General features: G+C 52.0%; 1 protein-coding gene across 2 annotated transcripts in view; it reads left to right on the forward strand.

The window, feature by feature from the left end:
* KIF26B (kinesin family member 26B) overlaps positions 1-25,090 on the forward strand; it is a 411,062-nt gene that overhangs the window by 330,871 nt on the left and 55,101 nt on the right. For both annotated transcript variants that reach the window (XM_032317413.1, XM_032317415.1), the window contains 4 exons: positions 7,196-7,402; positions 11,627-11,720; positions 12,799-13,061; positions 15,536-15,719. In XM_032317413.1, the coding sequence (XP_032173304.1) occupies positions 7,196-7,402; positions 11,627-11,720; positions 12,799-13,061; positions 15,536-15,719 (748 nt within the window). The remainder of the gene's footprint in view (positions 1-7,195; positions 7,403-11,626; positions 11,721-12,798; positions 13,062-15,535; positions 15,720-25,090) is intronic.

Raw genomic sequence — 25,090 nt, forward strand, 5'->3', positions numbered from 1 at the left:
GCTCCCAGAGGCTGCCTGGCCGGGAGCAGCGCCTCTCGCCTCTCTGGGGAGGGATCCTTCCCGGGCTGCAGACTCCCCTCCAGGCTGCGTGCCCTGCCGACAGCTGCGCCCGCCAGGAGCTTGGGGACTTACCCTCCTCCTCCTCCATCCCCTAAGCACTTCCTTAGTGAGCGCGTCTCATTACTGGGCTCCATTTTCTGGTCTCACACTTAGCTTCCTTGTGCCACCACTTGTCACCTTTCCCAGCCTGGCTTTTAATAACGTAAATCCGCTGCAGCCCCGCCCCCGGTGGCATCGGTGGCATCGCTGCTGTCTAGCACCACATGGGCTCACCCACTGGGCCCTCTGCGAAGCCAGCCGCCCTAGTGCAGGCATCTTTCCCCCAAACTGATTCAGTCCCGGCCCAGCCCCGCTGATCGGGTTAGAGCCCGGCTGGGTCTGGTGGGAGGACCGGCTCCTTCTCTGGCTCCACCGGACCCAGGAGGCTCCGCGGGCCGCTGGCTTTGGGCGAGTCACGGCAGTCCCCAGCACGCGGTTACCTAACCCACCTCAGTCATAAAGGAGGGATGATGCTTGGGACAATCACATTAACCTTTCTGCAGTAAAGCTGCTGCAGGGATTCCAGTGGAACCTAGAAGGGAGAAAATCCTCTATAAATACAAAACTTGCAGCATTTGTGAAGAAGTTGCAGCCGCGGTGCCGACGGCAGGTGCCAAGTGCGGGATGGCGTGATTGATTTTGTTGACACAGAGGGGACCTGGCCCTGGAATAGGTCCGGCGGTGGCACGGGAGGGCAGCACTCAGCCTCCTGGCGTCTGCCTTCCTTCCCCCCCAAACTTGGAGCTAGACCCTATTGCTCTGGACCTCCTTCAGCAGAGTAGCCCCCTGAACCTTGACCAGAGCATGGAGGCTGACTGTTGTGTTTCGATCAAAGAAATTCCGTCCTATTTGGCTTTGTCCTGTAAGTGATGCCTGAGCTGTGGTTAGACGCGAGCTAAGTATGCCTCGATGGACCCCAGCTCTGCCAGCTCTGTGTAAAGGCTCCCCCTGTAAACTCAGGGAACACAGCCCCCGGGATGAGGACCATTCGAGACTTCCGACACCAACTGCTATTTGACACACGACCCCCGTGGCCTCCCAGGAAACTCCTGGAGCCTTTCAGTCACGTGAAATCAAGATCTGCTTTCAGAAAGAGCAACTTCGGATTCTTTCTAAACATTTTACCCGAGAAGTATTTAAACTGTCTCCGTTTGTAAAGCCCAGCTGTAGGTTGGCCCTTTATGGAACCTCTTTGCCTCGCTCTCGTCCGTCAGGCCACGCGGGCACACGGAGGGAATCAAAAGGGGGAAGGAAAGTCAGACGAATGGAGGTCGGTGTGTGAGCGGTGGGTTAGTGAGAGAATCAGCTTATAGAGAGGAAAGGGCTCCTTAAATAAAAGCCGGAAGGGGGCACCTGGGTGGCTCAGTTGGTTGGGCGACGGCCTTCGGCTCCGGTCATAATCCTGGGGTCCCGGGATCGAGTCCCGCATCAGGCTCCCAGCAACATGGGGAGTCCGTGTCTCCCTCTGACCTTTTCCCCTCTCATGCTGTCACTCTGTCTCTCAAATAAATAAATAAAATCTAATAAATGAACGAATGAATGAATAAAAGCTGGAAGATTGCACCCTAAATCCTTCGTGGTGTGTTTTAGAAAATAGACCGTCACCGGAATCTTTTACCCTAGCTTTGTCAGAATGTCCTAAGTATGGAGGGTCGCGGAGGGTTGCTGAATTTCGTGTAGATCGGAAAATCAAGTCGGCTGAGAAGAATGCAGAGTGAGGACACACCGTTTCTGGCTCCCGTCCCTCTAGTCATCTCCCTCAGAATGCCCAGAGAACCTTCCAGAAGGGATGATGTGCTGTGAGAGACAACATGAGCATACCCAGCTCATTTATCGAGACAGAAAAGAAAGGAATAAAATAAGGGAAACACCACATCTAGATTTTAGGTATTCAGATTAAAAAGTTGAACAGGGATTTCTTATCTTTGCAAAAGTTGTAAGCAGACCACATAGTCTTTAATTTGTTGGGCGGGGTGGGGAGGAAAATAATTTATCTCATCTCTCATGTCATCATGTACGTGCGTGCTCATGAAAGACTTTCTTGCCTTAATTATTTAAAATGAAGCTTAGGATGTCTGCGTGGCACAGTCAGTTGGTTGAATGTCCTACTCTTAGTTTCAGCTCAGGTCATGATCTCAGGGTGGTGAGATTGAGCCCCACGTCGGGCTCCGTGCTCGTGCAGAGTCTGCTTAAGACTTTCTCTCTCTCTCCCTCTGCCCTTCCCCTCTGGTCTCTCCATCACTCTCTCTCAAATAAAACAACACAAATCTTTAAAAATTAAGCCTAGGAGAAAAACTTCTGACGTGATTAATCTGACATAGAAAAGTCTATTTTCGGGACGCCTGGGTGGCTCAGTTGGTTAAGCAGCTGCCTTCGGCTCAGGTCATGATCCCAGTGTCCTGGGATCGAGTCCCACATCGGGCTCCTTGCTCCGCAGGGAGCCTGCTTCTCCCTCTGACTCTGCCTGCCACTCTGTCTGCCTGTGCTCGCTCTTGCTCTCTCTCTCTCTCTCTCTCTGACCAATAAATAAATAAAATCTTTAAAAAAAAAAAAAAAAGAAAAGAAAAGTCTATTTTCTACTAGTTGATGTGAGGAATATGCATCCTTTCTTTCTTTTGAGAATAATATTTTGCATTTGTAGGCTTCCAAACTTCCTTCAAGGGGCAGGGGGTAGCATGACAGGCCCATTTTAGGGATAAGGATACCAAGGCCCACACCGGAGGTCACACAGCCACTCCGTGGTGGGGACATCTGGACTAGAACCCAGTCTCCTGGGGCGCCTGGGTGGATCAGCCATTAAACACCTGCCTTCGGCTCAGGTCATGATCCCAGGGTCCTGGGATCAAGCCCTGCATCTGGCTCCCTGCTCCGCGGGAAGCCTGCTTCTCCCTCTCCCACTCCCCCTGCTTCTGTTCCCTCTCTCGCTGTGTCTTTCTCTCAGATAAATAAATAAAATCGTTAAAAAAAAAAAAAAAAGAAAGAATCCAGTCTCCTGGTTCCTAGTTTACTGTGTGCCTGTCACATCTGGAACTTGTAAGAAAGGAGATGGGCTCACGATAGGCACTGGACCCTTCTGTTGTCCTTCCTTTGTCCCTCAAGAGCTGAACCCCATCTGAAAATATGCAGAAACCAGGGAAGGCGTCCTGGTGCACTTGGAGACCAGCACAGCACTGCTCCCACATACTCCCACGAGGCCGGGCCCTGACGCCAACTCTGTCTTTCTCCGGAACTCTGGCTTTCCTCTTGTCAGAGGCAGAGAAGATCTTATTTCCGTGGCTAACATTCGTCCCGAGGAACCCCAGCCTCCCCGCCACGGCAGGAGGGATGCGGGATCCTGGCAGACTCATGGGATGCTGACGGGCTCTACGGTTTGGCTGTTCGGTCTCAGCGGTCAAGTCCTTTGTTCTAGACTCCCCTTGACGATCTCACTGGTTCATTTTTCTTGCTCTTCTTCCTGTTGGTGGACTTTGGTGAACCAGTGACTTTGGCCTCCGATTGGCCTTGAGTCCTTCCCAGGCACATGTTAGGAACTGAAAACTGGATACGGAAGGCTTAAAGATCACTCTGATCCTCTGGGATGAAGACAAAAATGGTGCCAAATGGTGCTTCTTGTTAGGTTGCTCTGACTTGACCCTGACTCATTTCTACTGACCTGATTCTCGAATGTTTGTGACCATGGACATCAGCATAAAGAGATTCAAAATATAAAAATGCAAACGAAGCAAAAGCTGATTAGTGCTTAATGTATTCTGCAGCCTCTAACCTTGTTGGTGGCAAAACAACATATTCTCACTGACCCTCACGCCTCGAGTGAGGCTGTGGCCAGGATGTGCCTTGCTGTGTTTGCTGTGGCCAGGATGTGCCTTGGGACAAGTCACTGTTTCCTTATGTGGCTCTTGAAGGTCTTCATTGTAGGCACCCACAAAGGAGTTTAAGCCAACCCCTCACCACCTTCTGTGGTCTTCTCTGAGTGGTGAGAGATCTCCCCCAAGGGTCACATTTGCCCAAAACCTTCCTTTGCCCTCGTGTCTGAAGAAAACCTCTCACTGGACAGCTTGTGGGTCGAGGGGTGGGCAATGAGGAGACCCCCAGGTGTGTGCCATGTCCTTGAACCCGGTGACCAGCGGCATGGCCATGTCTCCTGCTCTGATGGAGCGTCGGCCCAGCTCAGGCGCCAGGCTCCACCTCTCCGGACCAGTCTCTCGAAGAGCCACCCTCAGTCCCTCATGCCCCCCAGGGGGAGGGGCTGCCGTGATTCATGAGCAAGACACAGAGGCCATGGCCACCCCAAGCGCTAGCTGACTGCATCATCCACTGAGCAATCACATAAATGAGGCCGAGTGGGGTCTTGACCCCTAAGGGCTTGGGCCAGGAAGCGCCAATCTCCTGTCATTCGAACGGGGGTGTCCGGCCCTCCCTCCCCCCCACTCAGGCTGCGCCCTGGCTTTCTGGATCTCATCCTGCCGGTTCGCCCTTTGGGACTGGAATCAGAGACCATCCCCTGTGCCCTGAGAGCTGGGAGAAGGGAGGGCACGTTCCCAAGTGCAGGGACCCCCTCCACTCCCAGAGCTGCCAGGCGAGGAGGGCTGAAGTCGGTGCTGCCGGGAACCTGACGGTGTCGATCCCTGGAGGGAAAACTCGTGGCAAGAAGTCCGGGGGATAGTCTTGCTCCTAACTGGGATCTGCGAAGCACTTTACTTACAGGGGATTAAGCAGGAAGCAGAGTGCTGGACCGAAGGCATAATGACACCAAGGAAGTCAAGCAGAAAAACCGCATTTCCTTCCTTTCAGGGGAAAATAAATATCCATTTATTGAAATGAATTGTGAAGGAAAGAATGAGGGTCGCATTCCCCTGCCCCCCACCCTGAGTTCAGGCGTGTGGAAACGGCCAGCGACCGTGATCTTCAGCCTGTCCCCAGAAATGCAAGTGCAGGCTTGGAACCTCTTTAGGGCACAGGAACATTCCCCCGGGACAAAAGACACTCCCTAATTCAGCCCCTTCTCTCCCGCTTCTCCTTGTGGACCCGGGTCTGGCTTAGCTCGTATCTTACATTCAGCACCGCTTAGTGACCCAGAAATCGCATGCGAAATTGTGACACAGAAAAGCAGTGGGTCGTGTGACTTCCATCAGTTCTGCCTGGCGTGGCCTCATCCTTGACTCGTACCGCTCAGAGGCCGAGCGAGGGGACTTGCTTACAGAATGCCCGGAGGCTCCCAGACACCCCCCGAAAGTCGCGATCCGGGTACGTGTCCTCAGCACACGGGCGTCACTGCGGCGGGGCGGTAGGAATGAGTGGAGCTGAAGTAAGATCAGGGACATTCACGGTGAACAAGAAAATTGCCCGAATGGGAGGGTAGACGGGGAGCTTTCTGGTCGTATATGCAGTGACTGCTTCACTATCAGAGCCTGGGAGGTTTCATTCTCCCCACAGTCCCACGAGAGAAGCCTCGTTGTCCCTATTATGCAGGTGGGAACACTGAGGCTCTGAGGGGCTGGACCACGTAGGGGAAGCAGCGGTGGCCGTGATGGAAAAAGTTACGGGCTTTGGCGTCAGACAGAGATGGGAGCAGAGCGCAGCGCGGCCACCCATGCTTTCAGGGATGGGCGGCAAGTTCAGAACACCCGTTCCCTCGTCTGTAAGATCCGGACAGTGTGCCGAAGCGCTGGATTCTTAGGAGGACGACATAACGCTCTGTAGCTGAGAGCACAGCCCAGCACACGGAAGACCCCCCGGAAATGCAGGAGTCCTCACAGACCTCCCGGTGGGAGAAGCGGCATTGGAATCCCGAGAGGGCGACCGCATCCCAGCCATGGGCTCCTTCCACCGCGACACGGGGTCCCTAGATCCGGGAGAAAAAGACAGGAAGAAAGACAAGCAGAAAGAAGCCTTCATCCATGTCGCACAGGGCAGGTTATCCCGACGTTTCTACACATCCGGAATATTTCATTTAAAAAAAATCACAACCCTTCTCCCCAAAACCGCACGACTGACATGCATCAGACCTGACAGGTGATCCGATGAGGAAGGCGAGATGGAGAGAGAGGAGCTTAGAAAGAACCCTACACATTGCTACGGGGTTCGCCACGTGGTAGTACGAAAACCACCTGTCTCGTCTGTCTGTCTGTCTGTCTGTCTGTGTGCCGCTCTATGTATCACCACCCTTCACGTCCCCAGTGCCTACCTAGCCCAGGGCCTGGCACACAGAAGGTGCTCAACCCCTTTGGACTGAGCTAGCGACACGGTGACAAAGGCCGGGAAGGGAGGACACGCTGCCCAGGTCCCCCAGGCTTGTGCCTGCAGAGCCGTGTGTGTGTGTGTGTGTGTGTGTGTGTGTGTGTGTGTGTATGTGTGTGCGCGCGCGTGCCTTCAGCCTGACTTCCGCACACCGTGGGGCTCGCGGGCAGTCCGTGTAGGTCTGTGCGTCCTCCACGTGGCTACAGGGCCACAGCGGGCGGTGGTGGTCGCATCTGGTCTGTCTTCGATGACTCGGGAGGTGGCTTAAGGGCGCCGCCCCTGTTTCCTGCCGAGACGCACTTTCCTTCCCTGAGATGACAACTTCTGCGCACTCACTTAATGGGGTCCCAAATAACACGCTTCAAACCAATCTTTTATCACCGTTTGTCCTTGGACACATTTCAGATGCTGGCTGTTAACAAGAGGCCGTTTCACCGGCCTTTAACGATGACGCTAATCGCTGTGGGTTTTTGTCTCGCAGAGTCCGCACGGGCAGAGGCCAGGAGTAAATTACGGGGCTAACTTTGATGTCCGTGGATTATTGATCTGCGAGTTCCCTTCAAGGGAAACTCCATCCGCCCCGAGACCTCAGCCGTCCCGAACGCTTTGCATCTCTGCACGTGGGCCACCAGCGTTTGGTTTTCACTTTATATTAATAACGAGACAACCTGATGTGCCGTTTCTGTAATAAAGCAACGGACGTCTCAAAAGGCTCCACCTGGCAGCTAAAAATAAGCTAGTTTTCCCTTGACCCTCACCACCGTTTACCAGAAGGTTCCCTGCCGTGGCGCACGCTGACCCTTCCAGAAGCATCTGGTCGTCTCACTCCAGGTCCTTTCCTGCCCTTGTTTCTCGGCAGGTGAAAGTCATGCTCCGCATCTGCCCCACCCTGGCTCGCGACTCCTCGGAATCCAGCTCCTTCTTAAAGGTGGACCCACGGAAGAAGCAGATCACCCTGTGTGACCCCCTGACGTGTGGAGGTCAGAACGTCTTCCAAAAGAGAAGCAACCAGGTTCCTCCTAAGATGTTCGCCTTTGATGCTGTTTTTCCACAAGATGCGTCTCAGGTGGGTGTCCCCCTTCCCGTCCCCTCGGGCTCAGGCCACGCTGATGGGTTTCGAGACGCTTTGACTGTCGTGAGAGCCTGTGAGCCGGGAGGGTGTCTCCCAGGGCGCTCTGCGTCCTTCCATCCCGACAACTTCTGGAAACCACTCAGGGCTCCCCCGAGTAGCTCGGCCCTTTTGAATGATCGGTGTCCCACTTTGGGCAGGATCACTGGGCTGGGATCTGAATAAAACATATCTTAGGAGAGAAGGAAGAGGGAGCCAGTCTGCCGATGGCTGACAGGAGCAGGAGATAGAAGGCGGAAGTGGGGGTTTTAGGAACGCCTGCATGGAGGCTGTGGTGTCTGTGGTCCATGAGGACACCGGTCCTACCTGGGCTTCTAGGGACGGGTGGTGGGGGGGTGGGGCGGTTGTCCAGGAGCTGGGCTGGAGTTAGGCAGGGCTCTAGGGCAAGTGGGAGGCCGAGAAGCTAAGGCTGACATGTCTGTGACTCAGATCAGGGGAGTGTCGTGGGAGGGAAGGAGAGAGGCCGGGTAGAGCTCCTGGGTTAGCCGGTGCTGCATTACAAACCCTGCTAAAATTCTGAAAGTCAGTGGCTTAGAACAGTAAGCACCTATTACTCCCCATGAATCTGCGGGCCGGCCGAGCATTCTTCTATTTCCAGCTCAGCCCATGTGTGATTGCAGTCTTGGCTGGACGCCCTCACCTGTTCGGGGACTGGCTGGCTTTGGGCTATCTGGGGCTTTTGCTGTCACGCCGATGGCACGATCCAAGTATACAAGCCTCTCGAGACGTAGGCTCCATATTGCGAGCCCATCGTTTCTGCTGCATTCTGTTGGCTCAGGGCTGAGGGGTAGGAGGAGACCCCAACTCTGAATCGAAGGCACGTTGACATTGCAAGGGGCAGACACACACACACCAGGTGGAGAATGACGGCCACACCGCGGTGATGATAACTTGGAGGCTTCTTGGGAGTCAGGGTGCCAAGATTCCTGAACCAGAGCTCCTGGAGCCCATCCCAGGAAGAACAGATGTCTACTGTAAGATTCAGTTGCACCATCTGGTGCGATTCAGCTGCAAGGAGCCGGCACGATGGAAGCTTCTAGTAGACCCATAACCCAAGTTAGAGGTATACGGTGACCTACTTTGCCTGCACATTGGGCTCCAACAGCTGCATCTTCTGGACAAATTTCCAGCACTTTCCAAGATTTATATAAAGCGGGGCGCATCGGGATCACTGATGCCTATAGCAGAACTGGAAGACCGGGCTAGTAGCTCCTGTGAATTTCCTCCATGCTGCGTCTGAGCGTGGGCCTTGGGGACGCTCGCTCAGGCCCCGATGTTATCCCGCAGACACGCAGCACATGGCATCGGCTCCGTTCATTCATGAGCTGAACTGGTGGCTTCCCCAAAGAGTTTCACCAAGAGAAGACAAAACACTTTGCAAGCCAGTCCGATGGTCCCTCACTTTATTACGTTTCATAAAATGTGTTCCACCGCCCCACGGGCTCACTCATCCGACCCTGACGTTGTGTCTAATACGTGGCCCACAAATCATTTCACAATCATGGTTTAAAAACTTCTCTAAAGCAATTCTCCCTAAGCTGAAAGTGTCCCAAGGCAAACCCTAAATTCAGTGTGGACTATTAATGAGTTTTAGGTTTATTCCAGAAAAAAGGAGCCATTTTTATCACTCGTGTTTGCTGACATTTCACACGGGGTTGGCAGAGCTCAGAGGCTCGACACTTACAGTCACGCTGGCTTCGGAATGCTTTAGTTTTGCTAAAATGGCCACTATTAGAATACATGGCATTTCTCTACGAACGGTGCATTTTCCGGGAAGTTTCATACACTTTCACCCGCTTGACTCTCCTCGAAGTCTGCGGCATAAAAGAGGGAAGCGTTGCTATATCCCCTTCAATTCTCTGTCGTGCTCGACGTGCCCGCCGTCCTCCCCAGCGGGTTTCAGGCGGTGTGGCCTAGGGAGGGTCACTCGACCTCTCTGGGCCTCCGTGTCCTCACCTGGGCTGTTGGGATTCACGAGTTGAGACATGCGAGGCGCCTGGTGGAAGAGAGCCAGAGCACAGCGAGGGCTCCGAGCTCGTGAGCTCGTGCTGTCAGGTCGTCGCTGACGTAGGGAGGTTCATGCTGCTGGTCACAGTCAGACTCCGGGCCCCAGCGGCGAGCTCCATCTGAGCCCCTGACGAGGGGCAGGAAGGAGCTGGACAGAGCAGCAGGCTTCTGCCCTCAGGTCCTGCCTGTGGCTTATGGGACAGCAGCCTCCAGGGAGGCCCAGGCCGCTAGGAGGTTGGCTTTCTTCAGTCTCTCAGGACATCAGCTCTCAGCAATGACCAGAACGGCCCTTGCTCCCTGTTGCCCCTGTGAGCCCCCTTGGGTCACCTGCTGCCCACACCGGGGCAGACCGCTGAGGCTCTGGCTTTGGGGAGGTGTCATAGCACACAGCACAGATTCGGGGCCTTATCAACGAGGGAAATTTATTTCTCACAATTCTGGAGGCCGGGAAGTCCCAGGTCAAAGTACTGGCAGATCCGGGTTCCAGCAAGAGCCCCTTTCTCATTCACAGCTGTCCTCCTGCTGTGTCCTCACATGGCCTCAAGGAGCCCATGGGGCCCTGCTCTCCTCAGGGCACTCATCCTGTTCAGGAGGGTGAGCCCTGTGACCTCGTCACCTCCCCAAAGGCTTCACCTCCAAATGCCACCACATTTCATCGTAGGAATTGGGAAAGGGGCTGGGCACAAACATTCGGAAGCAGGAAGCCAGGTGGGGGGACTTACCCCTGTGGGTGTGCAGAGGCCTTCTGCGGAGCCGGCCCTGCCCGGGAGTCTGTGCTGGGGAAGGCCGCCTGCTTCTCAAGGCCCGAGAAGGCGGGGTTCATCCAGCCGTTGCTGCAGAGTCACCTGTGACAAATGCCATCAAGATTCTGCAGAGTCACCTGTGACAAATGCCATCAAGATTCTGCAGAGTCACCTGTGACAAATGCCATCAAGATTCTCCAGCGTCCATCTCGGGGCTTCCTGCCGGCCTCTCGCTGCAGGGGTCCCGGGGGTGTGGCAGATCCCGCGGTCCCCACAGCAGCCTCGTCCTGCCACCCCCTCGGCCCCAGAGGAGCCCCCAGCGGAGCTGTGGAGGAGACCACCAGAACGCTCGAGAATGGGTGGGAGTGTGGGTTTTCTATTTGGGTTTGGGAGAGAGAATCGATTTCCAAATACTCGGGCCCATCGCAGCCCTGCAGCCCCGTTCCTGGCAAGGCCGTGGCTCTTGGATTCCGACCCCTTGGGCTGTGGGGGTGCGGCACGTGGCTCTGACACCTTGAAGGGATTCCTGGAGCTCGGACGGTGGTGGGGACAGCACACCATCCGTGATTTTGTCCTCCTGCCGCCCAGAGAAAGTTCTAGGATCTCCAGGTGCAGCCGCGGAATTCACAGAATTCCCCTGGTTTGCAGAGCTCTGTATTACTGGGTTTTAGTGGGGAAATACAAAAAGTCATCAGGAGTCCAGCCCCCCTCTCAGGATTTAGATAGTCACGTGGGGGCTGAGCCACACGGCCCGCCGAAGAACCCCCAGGGTGACAGCCTGACAAGTGGCCTTTGATAACGTACGTGGAATCCGCACAGAGAGAAAGAAAAGGCTGGTTTTAAAAAGAAGGGGACGTGGATCAAGAAAGAGGAAGGAGGTTGGAGAGAAAGTAGACGTAGATCACAGGCCTCCGGCTTCTATTAGAAATACCGTGTTTCAAGGTCATGTTCCTGAAATGGTCCATCATCTTTTTCCCACTTTAAGCTTGGTCCATTTCATATGCTCTGTGTGTGTGTGTGTGTGTGTGTGTGCATGAAGGATCCAGGTAACAGATGGCCAGTGGGAAGTTTAAAAGCCTTGTCCAGGAGCCACGAAGGGCAGATCAGACAAGGGCCTGAGGTCCGCGAAAGCACCCTGTGTCCCGGGGCAGCCTGTTCCCACCTGCCCTGCACAGGCAGCAGCTGAAATGCCCCATGAATTAGCAGAAGAATGGTTCATAGGTCACGTGTGTAAGGCTTGGGTTTATAAGAGGCTGAGGTCCCAGAGGGTTTTGAGCACTCCCGAACGGCATTACGGCCTGACCCACCTATAAGACCGTGACCCCCCGAGACCTGAGTCCCAAGGAAGGGGGCTCCGGTTCCCATCGCTAATGGTCCACTTACCACACGTGTCTCTTTTCGTTTCTGCCAGGCTGAAGTGTGTGCTGGAACCGTGGCAGAGGTGATCCAGTCTGTGGTCAACGGGGCGGACGGCTGCGTGTTCTGTTTCGGCCACGCCAAGCTGGGTCAGTGAGCGATTTCCTTGTTCCTGCTGTGTGTATCCCCGGACATGCGGTCTGGTCTTCTGTCCCCGCCCCAGAGTCTGCAGAGGAAAGGGGAGGTTGTCTCCTTTAGGTGCCCAACTGTACAATCCCCACTCACCGTTTCTGCTTTTGAAATGTAGCGTTCATCCTAAGTGGAGACCCAGGCTTCTAGAAGGGGGAGGCGGGGTCCCTCCCACTTGGTCCAGGTCAGGGGCACGCCCAGAAAGCCACCAGGAGAGGGGATGCACGCCGAGCCTCGGCTCTGGGGTTCACAGTGGTGGACGGAGCCCAGGACAAGGCACAGGAGCAGCCCCCAGGCCAAGCCCAGAACCATGTCAGGACCCGTCTGGGGACGGCATCGGACAGCCAGCCTCAGTCCCCAGCCTCCAGGCTGAGCCAACTGAGAAAAGACAGGGTCTGGATGGGTGGACCCCCTTCAGGTGCCTTCTTAATCCTGGCCTGGGGCCATCCGGGGAAGTTAGGAATTTGGGGAACTCCGGAAGTGCCCCTTGGCAGACGTTCCCACAAAAGCCTTGCAGTCAGGGGGGCCTGTTGGAGGCCGAGACCAAAAGCTCATTTCAGCTGCCTTCGGTCTTCTCGATAACGGATCAAAGCAGCAATGCAGATTTTAATAGAATTTGCTCCTGCGATAAAAATATACACCGCATTTAACTTGAGGAAGGATATAGACTGCGAGGCTGTGGGTTTCATCTGGGTGGCGATAAAAAGAACCATTACGGCGATGAACATCTCGGCCTTCCCTGCGCGTGTAAAACGGGGCGGCAGCTGGATGGCGCTTGGTGTCTGGGATTGTCCTCCAGCCGCGTCCAGGCTGAGATCTTGTCCTCCGGTCTGGGCGCTCCTGTTCTTTGTCCCTAGTACTAGGAGAAGCCCTTGGTGGTTGCGGTCCTCAACCCCTAGTATTTCCCTCCTTTTCCTTTCCTTCCTTCCTTCCCCCAACTTCTCGGCAGTGGGGGGCGGGGAGGGGGCGCACTTCATAGAATGCCCCCTCCCCCTCCCCATGCTCACACTGTGTTCCCTCCTGCCACGCTCCCCGCAGGGAAATCCTACACCATGATCGGAAAGGACGATTCCATGCAGAACCTCGGCATCATCCCCTGTGCCATCTCTTGGCTCTTCAAGCTCATCAATGAGCGCAAGGAGAAGACGGGGGCCCGGTTCTCGGTGCGGATCTCAGCCGTGGAGGTGTGGGGCAAGGAAGAGAACCTGCGGGACCTGCTGGCCGAGGTGGCCACGGGCAGCCTGCAGGACGGCCAGTCCCCGGGCGTGTACCTGTGCGAGGACCCCATCTGCGGCACGCAGGTGAGCAGCTCCCGGCTGGGGTGCGCACCCGTGACCCCCCCGCGGCTGCCTCCTCAGGCGGGGCTGGCGCCTGAGCGTTTACTTTAAGGTGGCCGGGAGCCGTGTGGCCGCAGCTGCTGAGCCATCCGCTCACCCAGCCTAAATATTTGTACCTTGAACCTGATGGACAGTGAACAGGAGCCACGGTCCTTGTAGCCATCGTGGGGGGCGGGGGTGGAATTCACTTTCCTTACGCCCCTTTTGACAAAAAGGGAAGTCCGGTGTTTCTTTTGCTTAAACAGCAGGCCGAAATATTTACTGCTCTGCACGAAGGGCTCCAGCCACTACGGGGGCTGCTTACGGCTCTATAAACTGCGTTTCTGGCCCTGGTTTTGCCGCCGGCTTAGTAGCACTATAGGAAAAACTAAGAAACACTTTCTAATTAGCACCACGATATAATTGCTCGGCCTGTGGAAGGCCGGAGAAGCTCCCGTCCGCCTGTGCAGGGTGTGACGCAGGACGGCCGTGTGGGTCTGTCCCTCGCTGGCTGACTGCAGGGGGAGGAAGGTCTCTGAGCTCCCTGCTGGCCGTCCAGAAGAATCGGCTCTTTCCGTCTCCAGCAGGCTTTATTTCCTAGATTTTTGTTTTAAGATTAAGTTCATTTTGATGAGCCCCTGCCTCCTCATAGGTGGGATCCGTTGGCGTAGGTGAGGATACTCGCACTTGGTTTTGTTCTACCCGTGCTCCGAGCACCTCAGATCCTTCCGTTTCGGTTAGGAATCTCCCCCGACCTCCAGCTGCAAAACTCATCGTGATTTGCACGGCCCCACGTGACCTGCCCCGCCTACCTTTCCAGCATCCTCTCTTGCCTCTCCTTGTAAATTACATGCAGGTGCCTAAAAAAAGCCCCTCAGACGTCAGCGTGCGTATGGGTCACTGGGGATCTCGTGACCCTGCAGGTTCTGGCTCTGTAGGACTGGGATAGATCCCCAAAAACATGTCTCACAAGTCCCCACGTGACTCTGATACTGCTGGTCCAGGGACCGCACTTGAGCAGCTCAGTCCGGTGGCACCTGCCTTCTGTTCCCTTTCCAAGAATTACCTAGATGTTCCGATACGCTATAGCCTCCATTCACTTTTTTTTAATTAAAATGTTGTTAGTTAACACAGAGTGCAATATTGGTTTCTGGAGTAGAATTCAGTGATTCATCACTCACAACTCCATTCACTTTTATAAAAACTCGGCCTGGGAAGTCCCACGTTGACCACTGGTTCTCTGAAGGCTAAGAAGAACCCATCAACTCCTCTTTATTTTAACTCTTCTTACTGAAAAATCACAAAAAAAGTCTTTAGCTTGTCTTTCTGCCATAGTAAGTACAGGACAGTGAACACAACAGAGTCTCTCTTCGAAGTCTGAGGATTTTGGATGTGCCGGGTTCCCAGACCAGCTCTCAGCGTTCAGAATGATAGCGCAGTCAGAGTCAGAAATAGAAAATTCTAAGAATGTGTTCCGGCCCTGAGACCTACACGGCTGACTCTTTGTATGAATACAGCCGAGGTTTCCTTTTCTCCCCACAAGAAGGAGTGTTGCTCCAATTTTTTTCAAAGATTTTATTTATTTATTTGACAGAGATCTCAAGTGGGCAGAGAGGCAGGCAGAGAGAGAGGAGGAAGCAGGCTACCTGCTGAGCAGAGAGCCCGATGCGGGGCTCGATCCCAGGACCCAAGGACCATGACCTGAGCTGAAGGCAGAGGCTTTAACCCACTGAGCCACCCAGGCACCCCTCCAATTCTGATAATATTGTTCTAATGAAGGTTTCCTCTAATTTCCAAGGGATCTGATAGGATTTAGACACACGGCCCACAATGCTTTCTTAATTGATTAAATATGTCATGATCGTGAATTTAGAAACTAAAGATAAAAATAGATATTTCTCAAACAGTCAAGATGAGACATTCAAGTATGTTGGGTGGTTTTGCATCTTGTTTAAAACTATGCTCGTACATGTAAGTCTAAAAGTGGCTTTAAGTCACTGGAGTAATGGGGAGTGGAGTTCAAGCTAACCAGGGTTGGCTTTTCCTTCTTGGGGGAGCCGGTGCTGTCTGGCCTGAGGTCCCATCATGCCACCTGCCTGTCTGCGAACATTGTAGTCTTTGAGAGCAGGATGCGGTTGCATCCTCCGGGTTTTCTTAGGTAGGTGGATAGCCCAGGGTGTGGGTTTGCTGGGCTCTGCAGAGGTCAGGCTGGGCCCCCTGCTCCCTGGTCACTCGGATACAATCTTACAATCTTCACACCTGCTAAGACTCCCCGTGCCGTGGAATGGCTGAAACTAGCTTTTATCCACTGCATATGCTCAGTATTACCTTTCAGCAAAGGGTTTGTGAAGCAGACAGCTGCGCGTGAGTCCAGGCCCTTGTTCTAGAAGGATCTCTGGCCTCCGAGATCCTGCACAACAGAGGGCCAGAGAACTCAGCTCTCGGCTTGTGTGTTCCAGCTGCAGAACCAGAGCGAGCTGCGGGCGCCCACGGCCGAGAAGGCCGCCTTCTTCCTGGACGCCGCCATCGCCTCGCGCCGGGGCAGCCAGCAGGACTGTGACGAGGACGACCACCGCAACTCCCACATGCTCTTCACCCTGCACATCTACCAGTACCGCATGGAGAAGAGCGGGAAAGGGGGAAGTAAGTGCAGCCGCGGCCAGGCCCAGCCCATCATCTGGGGCAGCCTTGGCCCCTCCCATGCCCGACGTGGGGCTTGAACTCACGACCCCGAGATCGAGCCCCCCTCCCCCTCAGTCCATCGACCAAGCCAGCCAAGTGCCCCTGACCCTTTTTTAGCGGGGTACAGAGTCTGCTGGTTGGGAGTTCCAGACGATGAGAGAGCCTGGGCTGCCGTTTCCTTTGAACTGTCCAGGAGAATAGGGTTTGCTTTGGCGAGGATAATTGACAAATGCAATTACCAGAGGATGGTGAGCAAGGACAAACTTTAAATGGAAAAAAAAGTGTATCTTTTTTGCACACACTTTACAGGTGCTCTTCAGGAAGGTCCAATATTTACACCCCAGGCACCCTGGTGATGGGTTACTTGTCAGTAGCTTGAGTCCACTCTATGGACCTGGGAGAAACAAAAGCATTTTTTTTCTAAATTGCCTATAAATCAGACTTTGGGATAACTAACCAGGTTCTGGCTTCCTCTGTGCCTCGGTGGCATTCCTCTGTAAGACCGGGGCACAGGCCTGCTCCATGATGAGTGGCAACCCCGGGACCCCAGTGCGCTGGGTACACAGGACCCTTTGGGCTACAAAGCCAGCACTGACCTCGGTGCGGCGCCCAACCCTTTGCCTGCCAAGTCGTGTAGGCTCGATGCTCTAAGGAGCATCTCAGTTGGGATTCTGAACCATGGGCCGCATAGGCCATTGACCTGGGCTTTCTCCCCTGTGAGCCACAGGCCTGGACTACTGGGTGACAGCTTCCCTATGCTCTCGATGTCTTCCAGTATTCCCTGAAAATGATTGCCTTGGGGCACTGGGTGCCGGGAAAACAGACATTAGCCCCAAGCTAGGAGACTAACCCAGGGACCTGGAAATTGTGAAGTTAATTGGCTAACACAGAGGCAATCAACAAACCTAATTCTTGGTGGGGCCCTGAGTTAGGCATCCAACCGGGATCAGGAGCTGGGCTTCCCAGTTCTCTGCCTGTTGCTGGAGTACCTGGAAGCCAGTATCCTGGGAACAGCTCTCGGGCCTTCTCTGGCCCCCATTGGAAGCTCTGCCCTTCTCCAGTCTCAATGCCTCCGCTGGCCCCGTCGTCTGCCATTAACTGTTACTTTCATTCAGTTTTCATGAAATCCAGTTCACATTCAGAAAAACCTACCCTGCTGGTGTGTTGTTAGATGAGTTTTGGCAAATCTGTAGAGCTGGGTATCCCCCGCCGCCGTCCAGATAGAGAACAAAGCTGTCCGCACCGAAAGCTCCCCTCCCCCACCTCGAGCCCCTGACCACCCCTGATCTGATTTTTGTCCTTTTAGTTTTGCCTTTATCCAGAACCTCATCTAGATGGAATCCCGTATTCCCCGTGTGACCTTTTGTGTCTGGCTTCTTGCATCTGGCTTGAAGCGTCGGAGACTTACCCACATGGTTTTGTGTACTGGTTGTTCGCTTATTTTTCTCGACGGAGCCTAGAGACTTGCCCCTACCCCTCCTCCCACCCCCAGGCCTGAGATCTCACCATATGCCCCGGGCTTGGGGGCTGCCCAGGAGTCTAGAGATATTGGCCTCACTGGTGGGGCACTGGGCACCCCGGGTGGCCAGCCAGCAGCAGCCCGGACTGCTCTTAAACCAGCCAAGGTCATGGAGGTCTGACTGCGGGGTGAGCAAGAGAGTTTGAATGGGAAACTTCCAGAGGAAATTGATTCCCAGTGATGGGCTCACACCCGAGTACTGCATTTCCGTTTAGAAAAACTTTCTCAAAGAAGGAAACAAGGGGTTAGGACAGGAATGAGAAGATCCAGACTTTAAAAACTTGACACAGAACCCCCCCGCCCCCCGCAACAGTCTGGGGGTTGGCTTTCAATTCTGCACGCACTGCTTTTTCTGGATTGTGTCTTACCATCATGAATGGAGGAGTCCAAGAAATGTTTTATTCTTTGAAGCTTGCTTTTTTATTTTATTTAAGCTTTATCTCTTTTAAGCTGTTCTCTTCTTTCAAGTCAATATTAATAATCAGAGCCTGCCATGGGTGCTCATACTTTCAGCAGAGGGTGACTTGCAAAAGGTACGAATTTTCAGCCCAATTGCTTCCAAGTGGCGCTGAGCGGGAGATCTCGGCAGACAGTATAATCCCGTTCTCCTTCTAGGTTGCAAACCGTGCTGAAAACAACTATATTCAGTTTTTCTTCTTCTTGTTTTTTTTGTGGTTCTGCTCTTGATGTGGAAACTGAAAGTAGGGAAGAATCTTGAAAATAAACAGTTAATGAAATGACTTCGATTGTAAGAAGTGGAAATTGAGCCTCACAGAGGTGTGGGCTGGGCCCTGTCCAAGTCACTCCGCAGCACGTCTGGGCACTTATGGAATATTTAAGATCCCATTCGCCTCCTGGCTGTTTATATATCGTGAAGGCAAATTGCTTTTAAATAATAAATTCAGGGTAAAGGAAAAGGCAAGTACCATTAATGGCTCCCCAAAACCCTTTTCGTTACTTTCTAATGTGTCTGTAGATGAGAATTCGGCGAGGGGGAGTGGGGGGGAGACCAGGGGACGTCACCTGCCTGCCACAGCCCCCGGCTTCCCGGGAAGAGAGGAGTCTAGGCTCCGATGTGCACAGGCGGCCCCCGGCCCGGGGCTCGCTTGACTTCATTGAATTTTTATCTGCTTAAAATATAATAAGGTGATTCAGAGTGTTGTTTAAAATGGAAATTTTTGTTTACTTATACATAAGTAATAATCCCTGTGGACCTGGCAGGCAGAACTCAATTAAAGGAAAGTTTATTAATTAGTTACCCTACAGGGAAGCAGAGAGCGGAGTCTGCCGCTGTGAACAACGGGCCATCGGTGGCTTAGATGGTGAGTTTCAGACGGGTCTCTCGGGAAGAGCTTGCCACGTGTGTGCATGCACCTGAATCTTACACACGTGTGTATTTTACATGCACACGTGTACAGACATACACACATATATAAACAGGCAGACAAAAATGTTTTAAACAGGTCCAACCAGGAGAGAAAATTTGCTGTTTCACACATAGCCTTTGGTTACACTTGAAATATTTCCCTGGTTTAGGGAGTTTTTGGAGTCTTCGTGGGGCCGACTCTCCAATGGTTCTGGAGCCTTCCCCTGCTTTGCCAAGCTCATGTGTGAAGGCTGAGAGCCCCCGTGGGAATTCCAGCCTTGGGAAAGAGCCCGAGGGCCCGAATGGTCAAGAGCTTCTCCTCATGAATGGGTCTTCCAGGAGACGGTCCACAATGTTGAAATCAAACGGAACATGTGCTGTGTTTTCAAAACATCAGTGCTTCTCTGTTACCTCGTTCAGTGACGTTTCTGAAAGAGAAAGACCATCTGGTTACCTTTCACATCAGCAGGTGGTGTGAGTTCAGAGAGGTCCTCTGTGCAGCACAAGCAGGAGATGGTTAATTGAGAAAGTTACTCCGAAGGGAGGATCCTGAAAAATGGTACATTCATGCCATGAACGTTTCATCTCATGAATATTTATTTCAGTAATATTTCAAAACACACACACAAATGGGTATTTATTTATTTATTCATCCTCTGATATGGGTTTTTCTCTTCGAAATGACTTTGCAACCTAAAGTTCTGCTTTTATAAACCACGCTCATATTAATAGTCTGGTTCTTGCTTTAAATTTCTTCTAAGTGATTCAAGAACTCAAAGACGTTTCTTCTATTTTTTTTCCCACTTTACAATTTCTCATTTCCACCCAATTCAGCATCTCTTTTATTTTTATTTTATTTATTTATTTTTTAAAGATTGTCTTTATTGATTTGAAAGAGGGAACATGAGTGGGGTCGGGGGGTGGGCAGAGGGAGAGGGAGAAGCAGACTCCCTGCTGAGCAGGGAGCCTGACACGGGGCTCGATCCCAGGACCCTGCGATCATGACCTGAGCCGAAGGCAGCCGCTTGCCTAACTGAGCCACCCAGGGGCCTCTCAGCATCTCTTTCCGAAGAACTCATTTTTATCTCGTCTTTCCAAAGCCTTGAGTTTAGCTCTTAAAGAAACACTAGCTCTCTTTACACGATCGTATCTTACTGGTTTGCGTAAGATTTGCTTCTGTTTTTTCCGTGATGACAAGCGGCATCCCTGGGTGTAGGAGGGAGCCCCGCTGACCCATTAAGTACACAGCTCACCTGCGGGGAGCAAGGGAGCGCAGACAGATGGGAAAACAGGCCCCCCGGGCCACGCGGATCCCATCCATCCACAGCGCTCACAGGTGAGGGCCACGCAGCAAGGCAGCTGTTCCCAAATTTGGCCGCAACCGAGAGTCACCTGGGGAACTTTCCAGTGAATTCCAGGGCCCGTGGCGCCAGACGCCTGTGTTTACTTAGCTCCCAAGGTGATTCCTTCGCGCAGCCAAGTTTGGGAACCGCGAAGCGGCGAGAAGGTGAGTTAAAGGCTCTTCTACTCCCTTTACAGTTACCCGTGGCTTTTCGTCTTAGCTTCCGCGATAATTTTCCAGGAGATGTTGGGCCATTTATTTTTTTCATTTATTGGGGGGGGCGATTTGTTTGACCCCCGTGAACCTCGTTTTCCTCGTCTGCCCCACGGAACCGATGCCAGCATTGCAGGATGGTTGCAGGAATCAAGTGCCATCAGGAGACGAGCGTGTCCCGGCACCTCCCGGGCCCTCGGCCAGTGGGAGTTAGGGGGGTGGCCCAGGAGTGGGGGGAGATTAGGATTGCTGCCTGTGGGGAGGGTCTGGCCGAGCTCCAGACTTGCCATATACCCAGGAGAGCGCGAGCAAAGGGGGGCGGAAGGCCGCTGGGATCCGTCCACCCCGCGCTGCGACCCCGGAAATCTCGGACTGTCCTCGATGACAGAACTTTCTCGCCAGCCATCCGGAGTGACGCGCGTCCTTGCCGGTAGCACATGGCCCGGGCGCGCTCACCTCGCCCCCCTCGGAGGACGCCCCAGGCGTGGAATCCAGGACTCGGTGGCTGCTTGAACTTGAGTGGGTTGGACGGACAGACTCGATTTTCCACGGTCTGGCTGGGACTCCCGTTCTGAGTCACGCAGCCCTAATTATAGGTGTTTCATAACGCTCTTCGGCTCGGCTAAACTGTGCTTTTGTTCTCTGTCTTCTGTTTTACTCCGTGTACGTTGTGCATTTTATTCCATTACATCAAATGGCCTATTAGAGTCTCAAAGTCCCAGCCGGTCCCTGTCTTTGCCCTTTAATCTGCAGCCCAGGTGGGAGATCTGAGCTGCTCCTCTCTAGGGAATTAGGTTGCAAAACAGATGATATTTTGCTTTAAAAATAACCATTTCCCTAGCGCGCTGCCGTGACCTGATCTTGCATGATACGGAATGGGATAAATGTTGTATCTTCCCTCATGAGGGTTTTTCCTGGGGAGAGGGGAAGGGGGAGAAAACGTAGCATCCTTGATGTGAACAGTTCTTGGCCGTGGACGTATCCGAGTCACTGGGCCCCTGTGGATGGAAGTGCCGGGCTTTCCCTAAACACGCCTCACCCTTTCTCCTAGATGTGGACGTTGAGAGTGGGCCTCAGTAGAGCAAAGTGAGGGTTAGGACAGTCGTTCCCAAATGTTTCCATCCTGTGATGTGCGCAGAGACTCGCCCTCCCGCATCCGTGCTTCTGTGGGCTCTGCCCACAAATCTGTGGACACCCAGGGACTGGCCACAGGCTCATCCTAGGTCCCCAGGACCCAGCCCCGGGCCCATCACACCCCCTGCCTCTACTTTCCCACCTCAACCCCTTTTCTGCCTTGCCCCAAAAGTCACAGTTTCTGCAACAGCTTCTGGAAACTTGTGTGTCTACCTTTGCTGCTTGCCTTCCATGCAGAGCAGGGGAAGCAGAGGGAACAGTAGCTGTCCCAGAAGCAGGAGGACTTGAGCCACCCTGGGAGGTGGGAATCCAGGGGTCTGAGGAGCCAGGGTCTGCTGCTGCCTGGGGAGTGGGGTGGTGGGGAGCCGATCTAGAAGCTGGGGTTGTGTGCGGGGAAGGAGGGCACTCCCCTCGGAGAGTGGGGCCAGGGCAGAAAGAGAGCCCAGTGTCCCCGCCCTCTCGGGAACTGCCTAAGGCCACATTGCACAGGATTGGGGGGGGGGGGGGCATCGGTCTTGAAAGGGTGAAGCCCAGTTGCCCTCCAACAGGACAGTCACCAGTCACGACAGGTTTCCTGGTTGAGAACAAAGCAGGGGTACATGGGCAGCTCAGTGCGTTAAGCACCTGCCTTCCGCTCAGGTCATGATCTCAGGGTCCTGGGATTGAGCCCCGCTGGCGTGGGGGAGCGGGGGTCCCCTGCTCGGCAGGGAGCCTGCTTCTCCCTCTCCCTCTGCCCCTCCTTCCTGCACTCTCTCGTGCTCTTTCTCAAACAAATAAAATCCTTATTTAAAGAAACAAAACAGCTTTAACAAGATACACTTGAGATAGAGCAACCCACATATTTGGCTTTGCGGTCTGTGTATAAGCCCCTGAACACGTCCATACAGTCGAGATAAAGGACAGAGCCCTCGCTCTCCAGATTTCTTGGCCAACGTGACTTTTGACCTTTTTAAAATTGTTTTTGTCTTATAATTAAGCTTCGAGAGTTTTTTATATGCTCTGGATAAAAGTCCTTTAGCAGGTAGATGTTTTGCAAACATTTTCTCCCAGGCTGTGGCATGCTTTTTTATTCTCTTAACCATGTATTTCAAAGAGCAGAAATAGTTTTCACGACGTCCAGCTTATCTGTGTGTTCTCTTATAAATCACATTTTGGCTTCATAGCTAAGCAATCTTTGCCCAACCCAAGATCAGAAAGGTTTCATGCTATGCTTTCTTCTAGAAGTTTTATAATTTCAGGTTTTATATTTAGGTCTTTGATTCATTTTTTTGTAAACTGTGCAATGTATGGATTAAAGGGGGTTTTTTGCGTGTGTGTGTGTGTGTGTGTGTATAGAAGACAAGTTCTTCAGTCTGATAAAAATGTTTCTGAAAAACCTGCTAACATAATGGGAAAAGACTTTCAGCTTATATATATATATATATAAAATTGGAGAGAGAGTGTGTATGTGAGTGGGGGAGGGGCACAGGGAGAGGGGGGAGAGCATCTCGAGAAGACCCCACACTGAGTGTGGAGCCCAGTGTGAGGCTCAGCCTCGCAGCCCTGAGCTCTGTGTAATGGCTCCAGTACCATTTGTTATGAAAACTATTCTCTCTCTATTAAATTACCTTTGTTAAAAATTCCTCGTTCATATTTGTGTGGCTCTGTTTTGGGACTCTCTACACTTCTCCATTAATCTCTACATCTAGCTTTACACCAAGACCACACTGTCCTGGGTTCTGGTGGCTTTATAACAGCCCTTGAAATCGGATACTGTACTACTAGCCTTCCAGTTCTGTCTTTGTTTTTAAAGGTGGTTTTGACTATTCTAGGTCCTTTGCATCTCCATATAAATTCTAAAGTTGGCTTCTAAATGGACAGTGCAGCATCATTTTCTACAAAAAAAAAAAAAAAAAATGCTGGGATTTTAACAGAGATTACGCTGAATCTGTAGGTCCATTTGGCCAGAACTCACATCTCAATGATGCTGAGTCTTCTGACTCACAAACGCAGTGTCTATCTCCAGGTTTTAGGTCTCAGTGAACATCTCTCAGCAATACTCTGTCGTTCTCTGTGTATAGATCTGTCTTCTGTGCAATTTACACTGAAGTATTTTGTATTTTCATCCTATTATAAATGGTATTTTAATTCTTTTGAAAGATTTTATTAGCACAAGCAGGGCTAGGGGCACTTCTGCAAACGGTATTTTAAAATTTCAATCTCTAGTTGTTTGTAAATACTAGAAATACAGGGGAGCCTGGCTGGCTCAGTTAGTAGAGCGTGTGACTCTCGATTCTGGGGTGTGAATTCAAGCCCCACCTTTCAGGCATGGAGCCTGTTTAAAAAAAAAAAAAGATGCAGGGGCGCCTGGGTGGCTCAGTGGGTTAAGCCTCTGCCCTTAGCTCAGGTCATGATCCCCAGGGTCCTGGGATCCAGCACTGCATCGGGCTCTCTGCTCAGCGGGGATCCTGCTTCCCCCTCACTCCCCTCTGCCTGCTGCTCTGCCTACTTGTGATCTTTGTCTGTCAAATAAATAAATAAAATCTTTTTTAAAAATGCGACTCATTTTTATCCGTTCGTCTTGTATCTCGCAACCTTGCTAAGTTCTCTTTATTCATCCTAGTTGCTTTTTTGTGTGGATTCTGTTTGATTTTCTATGCCGATGACCATGTTAGTCCACAAAGACTGTTGGACTCTTTACTTATCAATCTGGGTACCTTTTCTATTTTCTTGACTTCCTGTGCTGGCTACAACCCCAACACAACATTGAATAGAAATGGTACAAGTGGACATTCTTGTCTCATTCCTGATCTTAGAAGGCATTTGATCTTTTACCCTTAAGTGTGATGTTAGCAATAGATTTTTCAGAAACTCTTATCAACCTGAGGATACTGCCTTCTGAGCAGTATTTTGCTGAGAATTTTAATCAGGAATAGATGTTGACTTCTGTTAAACGTTTTTACTGCATCTACTGAGGCAAACTTGCATTTCTGGGATAACTCCCACTTACTCACGGTGTAAAGTCTTCCTTATATGCTCCTAGATAGTTTCCTAATGTGGTTCTCTGTTTAGCAATTTTGTAGCCATGTTCATGAAGGATATTAGTCTTTGGTTTTCTGTCTTTGTAATGTCTTTGTCTATTTTTGGTATCGAGGAAATCCTGGCTATGACCATAGGTTATTTGGAACAGTCCTCTTGAGTTTGAAAATATTTGAGAATTGTCCAGATATCTTTCCATGCCAACTTCTGATTGAATTCCATCGTGTCAGAGAACATACGTTGATGTGAATCCTTCAAGATTTACTTAGACTTGGTTTATCACCAGAATATGGTCTGCCTTGGGAAATGTTTTGTGTGAATTTCAAAGGAATGTGTATTTTGCTGATGTTGGGTTGAGTGTTCTATAAATGTCAAGTTGGTTGACCGTGTTTTCCAAATCTTCAACATCTTTACTGGTTTTCTGTCTACACATTTTATCAATTCTGGAGAAAGGGTTATTTGAAACCTACAACTATAATTACAGACTCGCTTATTCTTGGAGTTCAATGAGGTTTTGCTTCAAGTATTTGAATGTCTGTTACTAGATGCATAAATATTTTTGATTGTTAGGACCTCTAATCAATCATCACCTTTATGAAATGTTCCTATTTGCTTCTATTCACACTTTTTGTCTTCAGTTTCTTTTGTTTAATATTGATATAACCATTTCAGCTCTCTTACGGGCACTGTTTGCATGGTCCAGGCTTTCCCACTCTTACACTTCTAATGGATTGTTTCTT

Source organism: Mustela erminea, chromosome 17, assembly GCF_009829155.1.
Source record: "Mustela erminea isolate mMusErm1 chromosome 17, mMusErm1.Pri, whole genome shotgun sequence".
NCBI classification, from domain to species: domain Eukaryota; kingdom Metazoa; phylum Chordata; class Mammalia; order Carnivora; family Mustelidae; genus Mustela; species Mustela erminea.